General features: G+C 39.0%; 1 protein-coding gene across 3 annotated transcripts in view; it reads left to right on the forward strand.

The window, feature by feature from the left end:
* HEPH (hephaestin) overlaps positions 1 to 12350 on the forward strand; it is a 123781-nt gene extending 111431 nt beyond the window's left edge. For 2 of the 3 annotated variants that reach the window (XM_037017061.2, XM_037017064.2), the window contains 4 exons: positions 3400 to 3539; positions 4393 to 4555; positions 7447 to 7488; positions 9781 to 12350. In XM_037017061.2, coding sequence (XP_036872956.1) covers positions 3400 to 3539; positions 4393 to 4555; positions 7447 to 7488; positions 9781 to 10013 — 578 coding nt within the window. In that variant the 3' untranslated portion in view covers positions 10014 to 12350. The remainder of the gene's footprint in view (positions 1 to 3399; positions 3540 to 4392; positions 4556 to 7446; positions 7489 to 9780) is intronic. The other variant, XM_037017063.2, reaches the window with a different exon arrangement.
* Positions 12351 to 12974: the final 624 nt, after the last annotated feature.

A 12974-nucleotide genomic window follows, 5' to 3' on the forward strand; every position in this document is an offset into this window, starting at 1 on the left:
CCGGCGCTTGTGAGATTTTGGTCTGAACCAGGTTCTTTGGCCATTTCATATTTCTATGTGGTTTCCACTAGTGCCCAGAAGCTCCAGTCTTTGGAGCTGCTCAGCCACTAGATTGAAGTTGGTGGTCATAGGGCAGTAGAGCTGGTGCCTGGAGGGAGGAAAGATATGTTTTCTGATTCCCGTCTGTGGTGGCTGTGTCCAATATCAGAGCCAGTGGGCCAAGTACACAGGTGTAAGACTCTTTGCTTGGTTTCTCTAGCTGTTGTAGGTGGAGCCTCCCTCTGGTTGGTCTGATGCCAGCACAGTGACTGCCGGTTTGCAAGCCAGTGCTCTCTGGCCAGGAGGAAGTCTCGGCAAGCTGCATGTCACAGTGGGGGGCCTTGGGGCTGAACAGCCATCCAGGGGGATGGAGTGCCTGGAGCTCCTCCAAGTTCCCAATCTGCTGTGCAGTGTGCTCAGTCAACGTTGGCCCCCTATCCCTTCTCAAGGGCAGCAAGCCTCATGCAAACCTTGCCCCTTCAGCAGCCCTCTTGCTGTTAGGCAGCCTTTCAGATCACCTTCCTTTCCCTCTTCCCAGATCAGCTGGGTGTGGCTCCCATCCTCCACAAAGGGCCAGAATCTGTCTCTCAAGCACTCCACCTTTCCCAGCTCCCTATCCTCCAGAGCACCACACAATGTAGGTTTCTGCTCACAAAGCAGACTTCCAGGGATGGGTGTACAGCAGGTCCCAGGCTTCCAACCCATCCCCTGCTCCGTTTCTCTTCCTCCTTCTGGTGAGCTGCATGGTGGAAGGGCCTGGTCATGCCAGATCAAGGCTTTGGTATGTTACTGTGTTTCATGAGGTTTGCTCTGTTTGTGAGGTCTGTATGCAGTCTGGTGCAGCCTTCTTTCTTGTTGCTGTTTTAGGTTTACTTGTATTAATTAACTATATTTTCATACTATTTGTGGTTTTGGGAGGAGTTCTCTATCTCACCTCTCTCGCCTCCATCTTGAATCTCTCTTGTCTATTTTTCAAACAAAAGTTTAATTTATAGATGGAATTATTAGAGGAGAAAGCATCAGAGAATAATAGTATATTGGGTTTATGTTACATACAAGGGAGAACTTCTTGATACTCTAACAAATTTTTAAGGGAAATTGTTCTTCCAAGCCTTCCTTTGTTCTAGAGATCTGTGTATCTTCTCAAAACAGGAGAAAATATCCAGTAAGAGGGAGAACTTAATTGCAGTGGAATGTATGAACTGATTTCTCACTATCCCTTCTAGTGCTATATTTCTTTGATCTGAGGATAAGTTGCAGCTCTAATAGTGAGTGTAATGGAACTCAAAAGTAGTATCTCATTATGACATAAATTCTAGTTATTTTCCTTTGATGAAGATATGAGTGATTTACATTGAAACTTGACAACGTGAACACTTTAGATCTTGTCACATTAGTGAAATAAATTACCCAGAAAAAAAGAAATGGAAATGAGGACACAGTGAGATATTGTTAGTACAAAGGTTGACTAATGCCCATTTCCATCTTGCATTTATTCATTCAAACTCTTCAGGTATCAATCTGTGTACCTTTCTATCTATCAGGAAATTGTTTAGCACTTTCTCAGTTCTTGTACTGGAGATATAAAGATAAATTTTGGAGCCTGAGGGCAAATAAATAATTTCCTTCCCTTTTAGATTCCTGAATCAAGTGAGAAAGAGACAGAGTTGCTTCAGATCAAATGTGAGCTTAATGAGGTTTACTGGAAAACAATTATGTTCTGCAACTAAATGGACGTACTAAAACTCCCCCACAAATGGATAGATTTTTCACCTTATCATTGATATAGATGGAGAATGATGGTCTTCCATTGCAGGGGAAGACTTCTTCCCATAATAAAACAGTTCATTGCTTTTTACCCCTTTCTGTTGTCAGACTAATACAAGAGAAAGACAATTCAGAAGGGGCTGAGTTAAGCATGTTTAGTTCCTTCTCTCAAATTCAGAGTTTGGAGGGGGTACATACAGAGGCCGACTATAAGTGTTCCATTACTTTTCTCTTGGTGTGTAGAGTGAAAATTGCCTTCCTTTTGTGAGAACATGGGAAGTAGGGAATGTGCCCTGGACATAGTCCTGATGGTGTGAATCAGCATGGCAATGAGTGGTTTGTCAACTTTAGAGCATTGAATGTGCTCTGGGAAGAGGCAGATGATGAGAACCATGAATTGATATCATTATTAATTCCAAGAATGTGACAAGTCTTTTCTTTAACACATTGTAAGATCAGGTGTTTTTGCTGGGTGTTCTGAAGGATACAAAGAAACTGTAGTACTATAGTACATAGTATATACATTCATCTCCTGCTCACTAAGAACCTATAATCTAGTTGGGAATATGAACTTCCACAAATTAAAAGGTAGGTGAAAATAGAAGGCAGTTTCTAGTGAGTTCCAAAGAGTACAAACTGCAGAAGTTCAGAGGTAGAAGGGAATGCAGAGAATGAGAAGAACTTAAGAACTTAGATAATCTAGATCAAGGAAGCATTCTCAGAGGAGATTGGGCCTTGAAAGAGTGGATAAAGGAAGGCAAGATTTCTAGGAGGGAAAATCAGAAACAAGAGCAAAGGCAAAAATAACATGCATATGGGACCATATGAAGATAGTGAAGAAATCACCCTAATTGGAATAAGTGTTGGATAGTGGGAGATGAATCTGGGAATGTGGTTTGGGGCTATATTTTGAAGGACCTTGCTGGAAGGCCAAGGTAAGAAGTCATGGATTTGATCTTTTGGGCAGGAGGGAGATATTAAAGTATTTTAAACAGCATATGACATAGTCAGTTTAGTTATTTAAGGAGACCACTCTGATTACATCAATGCAGAAAACAGACTGGAGGAGGAAACACAGAATAGAGATGAGAGAATTTTGGAGGTCGTTGCTATCATCAAAGATGACAGGGATTAGTCCGAGGGCAGTGGCAGTTGATATTCAAAAAGCGATATAACAATCTACTGATGTTTTGTTCATTTTATTTTTTCAGTTTTTAGATTCCACATATAAGTGAAATCATGTGGCATTTGTCTTTTCTCCACCTGGCTTATTTCACTTAGCATAATACCATGGGAGAGGGGTTGGGGTGGATGAATGAAGTAGGTGAGGGGGATAAAAAGGCACAAAATCTCAATCATAATATAAATTGCTCATGGGGATGAAAGTACAGCATAGAGAATATAGTCAGTGGTTTTGTAACATCCTTCTATATTGATAGAAAATAATTATACTAGCTGGGGTGAGGATTTAATAATATGTGTAACTGTTGAATCACTATGGTATATACCTGAAATGAATATAATATTATATATCAACTCTATTTATATGAAAAATCAAAGAAAATATCTAAGAGACTTTTTATTCTTTTACAGCCATTAATGGAAAGCTATATGCAAACCTTAGAGGTCTTACCATGTACCAAGGAGACAGAGTAGCCTGGTACATGCTGGCCATGGGCCAAGATATTGACCTACATACTGTCCACTTCCATGCAGAGAGCTTCATCTATCGGGTAAGTAGGAAAGACAGCTGAGTTCCTCAGGGGTGATTGGAGGAATTCTTTGAGGAATAAGTGAATAGAAAGGAACAAGATAATAATTAAAATAGGAGAGGTCTTTGTACATGGAGAACTGAGCTGGGAATTCTAGTTTGACTGATCCCTTCCCTCTAGAGATAAGTCACTTCCCTCTAGGCCTTAGCTTTTGTCCTCTATAATAGAATAAATAAATAGTCATTTATGGTATAAGGAAATTGAAGGAATCAATGTAATTAGGTCTCAGTCAAGGACTTGAGACACAATAAGCAGTGGTCCTTAGGGCAAGGGATTTCACAGTCATCCCAGAATATTTGAAAGTTATTAATCCATTATAAAAAGAGCTTCAATTCATGAGCTTCATAGAACAACATGTTGGTTTTGAAGAACATTTAGTCTTAGGGAAAGGAGACAGAGTTGGAGTCTTTGATACAGACTTAAAAACCTGTATGTGCTGATAAAAGAGATAGCATGGAGGAGAAACTAAACTGAGTTCCATTCCTCAAGTAAGTATGTGGCTCCTTCTAAGGGGTCAAGTCTTAAATGAAATTCTCCATATTTCAGACTGCTTAAAAGTATGTAGTTACTAGTTTTTAGCTCACTCAGGGAAGCTGGAAAGTCTTCTACTTTTGGACACTTTAAGAAAAAAGTAAGAGAGTGTGTCCTCTGTTGATTCAGTTTGTATGGGTGGATTCATAAGGGAGATGAGTAAGGTGGACTCTTGGAGTCACATGATCCTTATGTGGTCATCCAAGTCTTTTAGTTCCTATAACCTCTGAGATGATCTCTACACCTATAACTTCCTCTCTCCTACCCTCTGTGTCTCTTTCAGAATGGAGAGAGTTACCGGGAAGATGTTGTGGATCTGTTCCCAGGGACCTTTGAGGTTGTGGAGATGGTGGCCAGTAACCCTGGTACATGGCTGATGCACTGCCATGTTACTGACCATGTCCATGCTGGCATGGAGACCCTCTTTACTGTCTTGTCCCAAAGAGGTAAGGCCTAACTAACCAAGATTGACCATATTTTATCACTTTATCTAGCTTATAGGAATTGGATAATTCCAAGAAGTCTCTTGCACTCTTCTTCTGATCCCAGAACCAGGACTTAAGACAAGCATTGCCCTAACCCCCCAGTGTTTTATCAGCCAGTATTTCTTATTCTCCATTGCTCTCTCACCCCTACTCCCTCCCAATTGCTTTGATACCTATTGAACTCACATAGATTGACCCAGCCTGAACCTGGTTGGTCTCTATGCATTGGTGCTTAGTGCAGATTTGCGTCCTTTGAAATACATTTAATTTTAATATAAGTGTATTACTTTACAATTCATTAGAGTCACTAATTTAAGAAATCTTGTCAATGAGTCTTTCAATAGAAAAGGAGAAATGTAATTCTAATAGTCACCAATTGATTTATTTGTTTTGTGGGGTTGTGAAAGACATTTATTTCTGCCCTGGAACAGCCCTGTCTAAGGTTGGAAAGAGATACTGGCCTTTACTTACAGCTTATCCCTGACTGAGTTATTACTAAGAGCAGAAAAAGCTTTTTCCCTTATTTTTCCATATGAAGAGGGAATAACTGGGGTAGTTCTTTACCAGTCAATTTTTGTTCATCAGCAATAATATAGAAGGGTAGGTTATGTTGGATTTTTGTGTTTGGGTCATTATAGGGTTAAGTGTCTCACTTCTAAGTGTTCTTGACCTGAATGAGTTCTTAATATCACCTCCATTCGAAGAGGCTTTATAAAACCTCTGGTAGCCCACAGGAATCTGGGGATTTTTTAAATCTTGTGCTTTTAAAAAAATGTCATGCTGCTTTGAAAACTGGTGGTACTGAGATAGGTGTTCTGGGATTGCCAGCCATTGACACTGTATCAGCAGTAATGGAAAGTGGGAAACTGTCTTGGAATATTCCAACAGGCTTAACAGGGTAGAACACAACTCTGCTATTTACCCACATGGAGGGGGACAAATAATTGTACATTATGATTTCCTATGTCTTTGAAAAACTTTTTGTGTTAATCCATACCGCTAGAATGTGGCTTCCACTTGCTATGCTAGTATTACCCCCCACAACCCAGATAAGCACACAGAATTCTTTGTTCTGTTCTGTCAGTCCTTAGAACCAAAATCAAGTGCTTAATTGGTGTGGCATCAAGATACCTTAGGTCCAAAACAGCAGGTTGTGTCTGTGTAATAATGGGTCATCCTAAATCTGGACTACCTCAGTACATACCATTACGGAACTTCCATGAATAAGGATAGCTCATATCTATCTATGACAATGAGCCAGCCCATAAATGTTACCCATTTGCCTTTTTCTTTGTTTACACCCAACTATGATCTAATTTAATATTGCTCCAGCCACAAGTGTGCTAAAAGGACAACCAGAAGACAGAGTTGAAAACAGACAGGGAATAAAAGACTAATTGTTGGAAGAATGCTTCTGGTGAAAAATCTGGGGATGAAAACCAGAACTAAAATAAAAGGTTATACTGGAATAAGGTATATTTTTCTACTAAAAGTAGAGAGAACATAGAAGGATCAGTGTATAGGTTTGGGTGATTAACTTGACAGAAAGGTGGAATATTTCTGTCTTATGGTCTTTGTTTCATCTGTGATGGAAGACACAGAATCATCTGCTCAAAGTGAAGGATAGGTGGTCGGATTAGGGGTTTGAGGAGAGAGGACAAAGGTCTGAAATAACCACTCTGGTAAATAGAAACATGTTCACTCTGAGTGATAGGAAATTAATTAATTATTGCCAGGCAACACTGAGGGCTTAAATTTGGAAACAGATAATATTGATCTTGAACAATTGTTTTATTTTTCTCCACCAGCATTCAGCATATCAGCCTAAATATGTGGAACATGTAGTTAGCTGGGTTTCAATAGATGATTGTAACACTCCTGGTAAGATAGTAGTTGAAGTGATAGAACATGGAGTCGAACCTGACCAGGCATGGGAAAAATGACAGAATGAAGCAGGTAGGGAATAAGATGGAAGGGTCCAGAAGCTAGAGGTCTATATGAGAGGGTAATAACAGGTGAAATGGAATAAATAACATTGAACATGGAAGGATAGGAGGCTGATGTTAGGTTTTAGATTTCTGAGATGGTACATTTATGCATAACAGGTTCAATGTCACAATGGGTCAGGCTAATAGAATTGGAGTAGATATATAAAGTGTTAGAGTTCAAAGGCCCCCAAAATTTGAGGCTTGAGGGTTGGAAGGGTCAACATTCATGATGGTAATTGAGGAATAGGAAGACTGAGCTAGGTAACAAATACTTCCGTGAATGAAGAGAATTGTGAGTACACAGTTAGAAGAAGTGGTGGTGTTTTTTCTAGATAAATCAGATGTGCCTATAAAAGAGATAAATCTTTACAAAAAAAGGAGGAACAGTAATCTCAGAGCAGTATTGATAAGGATGAAAAGGAAGCATAGCCTTTAAAGAAGAGTTCAGCCTCATTAAATCAAAGAAAGGAAGAAATGTTATTAAGAAGAGGTTGAATATGTAGAGATATATATATTTGACAAAGAGCAGGGGCTTCCTGAAGAGAGGGTGGGAAAGGCTGGCAAAGAGAGCAATAATGAGATGAGCAATAAGGGAAATGCCAATAAATATGTATATAATGACAGAAGTATGGCTTGCCTTTGGACTGTTAAGCCTATGATATTGCTCATATTTTGTGTTACTACTCAAAATCAAACCCACATATGAATACTGACTTTGATCATAAATTATTTAATTCTAGGCACCTCCGTTTTGGTTTTATACTACAGAGAGATTCCTCCATCCAATGCCAACCTCCTAAAGTTATGCTTGTGGATTAGTAGAAAGAATAACAGTATTAACCTCTTGTCTTTTTTTTTCTCCAGAACACTTAAGCACTACCACCATCACAAATGAAATTAGAAAAGGTAGGGAGAATGATGCCTGGGTAGTTATATGTGGTATGCATTTGGGGAGGAGGTCCAGTGTCCTTAGAAGATGGGATGCACATGACCAAAATGTGGACCACAATATTAGTAGGAAGCATTCTGAGATGCTTCTAAGATGCATCTGTAAGATTTCAGAAGCCAGGAACCCAGAGTTAACCTTCCTTCAGCAGGCTGATTATTTCTAGCCCCTACCCCCAGCTTCCTGAGTTGGGGGAAACAGCCTCATACCCAGTTGAAGGCTGATCTTAGCTTCCAGCCTGATGGGGAAGAAAATTCAAAGTATTGCTGGTCTGGGTATAAAGGAGCTATAAAAGAGATACAAAAATTCCCACAGGAACAGTGTGAAGCTAGAACAAATATCATATGTTTTGTACCAGCTAATTTTATTCTTGAATCTGTGGAATACTGAATAGTTGACTCTTGGAACTACTTATTTCTGCCCCTCAGGAAATTAGAGATTCTTTTCCTACCAATCCTATGACAAGATAGTGCTTTTATGCTCCACCCCATCTTTACCTGGATTGAGAAAGATTCAGAAAGTTATGAGAGCTAGAAGAGACATTAGAGATCATCAAATTAGTTGGAAGATTTTTCATGTGTTTGGAAAGGTTCTACTGATCTGCATAAGTATCGTATAAGGTATCAACCAGGGGACTAGGATATGTCCTGGAGGGGTTGGGTAGAGGTAAGGTGAGGCTGAGAGAATAGAGTACCATATATATATATATATATATATATATATATATGTATTTGTGTATATATATATATATGTATTTGTATATATACAAACACAGATATATATGCATATGTATATATTTGTATACACATATGTGCATATTTGTGTGTACACACACGCATGGATTCTTACAAGCTCTTTATTTGTTAAAGGTTCTATAGTGGGGGAAAATACCTTAAAATTGTTGATCTAATAAACCTTTGTAATTTTCTACATAAGAAAATGACAGATGGAAAAATGATTTGTCCAAGGTAACAAGAGGAGAAATCATAGAATGTAAACTCAGAATGTTTTTCAGGTTCTGTTTGAACTCATTATATTTGATTTTATCCCAATTCTGTAATAGCATTAATCAAATATGTACTGAGTTGCAGGAACACTGAAACTATGAAGACATAGTTACTACTTTCCAAGAGATTTGTATCTAAAATTGGAATGAGACAAATAAACAATGAATGAAATGCTGGATTTTATATGCTGTAAGAAAGGCCAAGCAATAATAACAGCTTTTAATTATTTGCATTTGCTATATTCTAGGTGCAATGATAAACATCTCATGAATATTAACTCACAATAAACCTCATGGTTAAGTGTGGTTATTAACCCCATTTTATAAAAGGTGATCCTGACTGAAGTCCAGAACTGAGGGGGTATCAAAGTCCTTGTCCCAAGCAAGTAACCTGTGGGAACACAAAGAGTACAGATACTTGGAGAACATGGAAGAAAGGACTATTATCTTCCATCTGAATTAAAGAAAGCTTTACAGAGACCTGTAACATTTAAGTTGGGTATAGAAAGGTGAGAAGGAAGGAAGGGTATTCAGAAAGTCTTAAAAGACTGAAAGAAGATGACCTATTCTTGTAATAAAGAATGAGTTGCTTTAGCTGAAGGGTAGTAGGTAAGGCTAAAAAGGTAGATTAGAACCTGTTTGAGAGTTGGAATGCCTGGCTTGAGTATGAGCTTTACTCTGTGGAGAACATCAAAAGTTTCTATGCCAGAAGCTAAGACAACTAGATGTTTCACCTGGGAAGATTAGGGTGACATCAGTGTTATCATGACCCAAAGAAGTGAGAAACCAGGCTACACAGTGGAAGGCTATTTTCATGGTCCAACAACCAAAGTGAGCATTTGTCAGCTAGGTTACTGAGTTAAACTGCTTCCCTGGAATTTCCACTTATTGCTCTCAGTTCTATCCTATGGAACCATGTGAACAAAATCCAATTATATTTTTTCTACATCCTAGTCTTTTATATGTTTGAAGAAATATATCAAGGCCTGTTCTACTATGAGTCTTAGCTCTTTCCATAGGAGTATTGGGGTCTCAATGATACCTAAGGAATTTTCATCCATGGTATCTTACACTCTGATTCTCTGTAACCTTTGAATCTGACTTTCTCAAGTGGTCTTTTGTGGGATAAGGACAGCTCCTCTGTCATATTTGGATACACATATTTATCCCAGGACTTAGTACAAAAGGTGCTACTTTAGAGTACTCTCCAGCTCAGAGTTCCTATTTTCTTATTGTTCCATTTCAGCAGTAATCTCCAAAGACATTGGAGAAGAAAATGTGAGGATGCTGGGCATGGAGATCCCTGTAGAGGATATCGAGATGTTTGCTTCTGTCTTGATTGCCATGGGTGTCATTCTCTTGATCATTGTTTTGGCTCTTGGTGGTGTGGTCTGGTACCAGCATCAACAGAGAAAGCGACGGCGCAACAGGAGATCCATCCTGGATGACAGCTTTAAGCTTCTGTCCCTCAAGCAATAACAACTGAATCCCACAACCACACATATAGAATGCACTCCCAGCAAGCCATGGACTAGCAGCTGACCCCACTGTCAAAAGGGCATGGGTATTAGAGTGGTAGAGGATGGAATCAAGCTGTCTGAGTATTTCTTCACTTATTTATTTGCATGGAAGTGATATGCTATCTCTTTTCTTTAGTTTATTTGCTCCACTTGGGCACCTGGGACTAGGTGAGTTCCCTAGTATCCCATATCACAAATTTCAATAGATAGATTACATCACCCATGGAGATTTGGAAGTCTGAAAGTTTCTAAAAGTTGATCCTTTTTTAAAAATATATAACAAGAGTAAAACTTATTAATGAGGTTTCTACTGTTCTCTACGAAATAAGTAAATTCACTCTAATCTGTGAAGTGCCCTGTGAAGATAGTCTACATTTAAATGAAGGATGAAAAACATAGGCATCATGGAGAATGTGTAGCATGGAATTTGAAGATAAAAACTCGTTTCATTATACTTGGCAGTGAACTATTTTGGAGCAGTGTTTGGATAGAATATTCTTGCCATGAGTACCTATAACTTCTGGAGCCAGAATCTTTCCAGGAAACCAGTCTTCCAAATTCATGGCACACTTGAAATGAAGGGAATGTTGACTGTCCTTTCCATGTTTTAAGAAGAAAGTCCTGTACATTAAAGTACTTGGAAAAATTCATATGTAAACACCAAAGACCCCAAATAGCCAAAGCAATCCTGAGAAGGAAGAATAATGTAGGGGGGCGGGGTTCTCTCCCTAACTTCAAGCTCTACTACAAAGCCACAGTAATCAAGACAATTTGGTACTGGCACAAAAACAGAGCCACAGTCCAGTGGAACAGAATAGAGACTCCAGGCATTAACTTAAACATATGATCAATTAATATACAATAAAAGAGCCATGGACATACAATGGGGAAATGACAGCCTCTTTAACAGATAGTGCTGGCAAAACTGGACAGCTACATGTAAGAAAATGAAACTGGATCACTGTCTAACCCCATACACAAGAGTAAATTCTAAATAGACCAAAGATCTGAATGTAAGTCATGACACCATAAAACTCCTAGCAAAAAACATAGGCAAAAATCTCTTGGACATAAACATGAGCGACTTCTTCATGAACATATCTCCCGGGGCAAGGGAAACAAAAGCAAAAATGAACAAGTGGGACTATATCAAGTTGAAAAGCTTCTGTACATCAAAGGACACCATCAATAGAACAAAAAGGTACCCTACAGTATGGGAGAATATATTCATAAATGACAGATCCAATAAAATGTTGACATCCAAAATATATAAAGAGCTCATGTACCTCAACAAACAAAAAGCAAACAATCCACTAAAAAAATCGCAGAGGAGCTGAACAGACAGTTCTCCAAAGAAGAAATTTAGGTGACCAACAGACACATGAAAAGATGCTCCACATCACTAGTCATCAGAGAAATGCAAATTAAAACCACAATGAGATATCACCTCACACCAGTAAGGATGGCCACCATCCAAAAGACAAACAACAACAAATGTTGGCAAGGTTGTGTAGAAAGGGGAACCCTCTTACACTGCTGGTGGGAATGTAAATTAGTTCAACCATTGTGGAAAGCAGTATGGAGGTTCCTCAAAAAGCTCAAAATAGAAATACCATTTGACCCAGGAATTCCACTTCTAGGAATTTACCCTAAGAATGCTGGAGCCCAGTTTGGCAAAGACAGATGCACCCCTATGTTTATCACAGCACTATTTACCATAGCCAAGAAATGGAAGCAACCTAAGTGTCCATCAGTAGATGAATGGATAAAGAAGTTGTGGTACATATACACAATGGAATATTATTCTGCCATAAGAAGAAAACAAATCCTACCATTTGCAATAACATAGATGGAGCTAGAGGGTATTATGCTCAGTGAAATAAGCCAGGCAGAGAAAGACACGTACCAAATGATTTCACTCATATTTGGAGTATAAAAACAAAGAAAAAAACTGAAGGAACAAACCAGCATCAGAATCAGAGAACCCAAGGATGGACTAACAGTTACCAAAGGGAAAGGGACTAGGGAGGATGGGTGGGAAGGGAGAGATAAGGCCAGAGAAAAAGAAAGGGGGGCCTTACCATTAGCATGTATAATGTAGCGGGGGCATGGGGAGGGCTATGCAACACCGTGAAGACAAGTAGTGATTCTACAGTATCTTACTACACTGATGGACAGTGACTGTAATGGGGTGTGTGTCGGGGCCTTGGTGAAGGTGGGAGCCTAGTAAACATAATGTACTTCATGTAATTGTAGATTAATGATAACAAAATAAAAAAATAATAAAGTACTTGGTCGAACATTGTAAGAGTTAACTTGGTGATTTTGATGGTTCCTGTCACCTCTGGGAGTTTGTGACTGTTATTTGAAATAGAGAGAAAGTATGGCGATGGGATGAATATTGTATGGGTTGGCCCATCCTTTGTGGAGCTTGCATTCTGGAAATGAAGAAGCAAATCCAGATGAATCCTCAAAGTCAGAGGAGCAGGTACCATCTTTTGGCTCATAGATGACAAACAACTTCTGAATGCCAGGAAAGGTTACAGAGGGAAATAGAGGGCTGACACAGTCTCAGGCATATCTACTGGTCAAAAAGAAATTGGCACAGATCTTGTGTGCACAACTCTTTAGATAGATGGAGTTATGAGATTATCTACTTGAAATTTTGGGGACCTCTTTATAGAAGAGAATCTTTCCCTTTGATACCTTAAAGCAGTATTCCTTTGTGAACTGCAATTTGAAGTCTCTCTGAAACTTTTGTCAGAGAGCACAGGCAGGAGATAGAGTAAAGATGTGATATGACAGCCCACCCTCACTATACAGTACCCACAATACTATTTTACATGGCAAGTAGAGAACAAAAAAGGCATCAGGGACAGTGAAGATGATAACTGAAATACATAGAGCTTTACACTTTATG

This window comes from Manis javanica, chromosome X (assembly GCF_040802235.1).
Source record: "Manis javanica isolate MJ-LG chromosome X, MJ_LKY, whole genome shotgun sequence".
In the NCBI taxonomy this organism is placed as follows: Eukaryota; Metazoa; Chordata; class Mammalia; order Pholidota; family Manidae; genus Manis; species Manis javanica.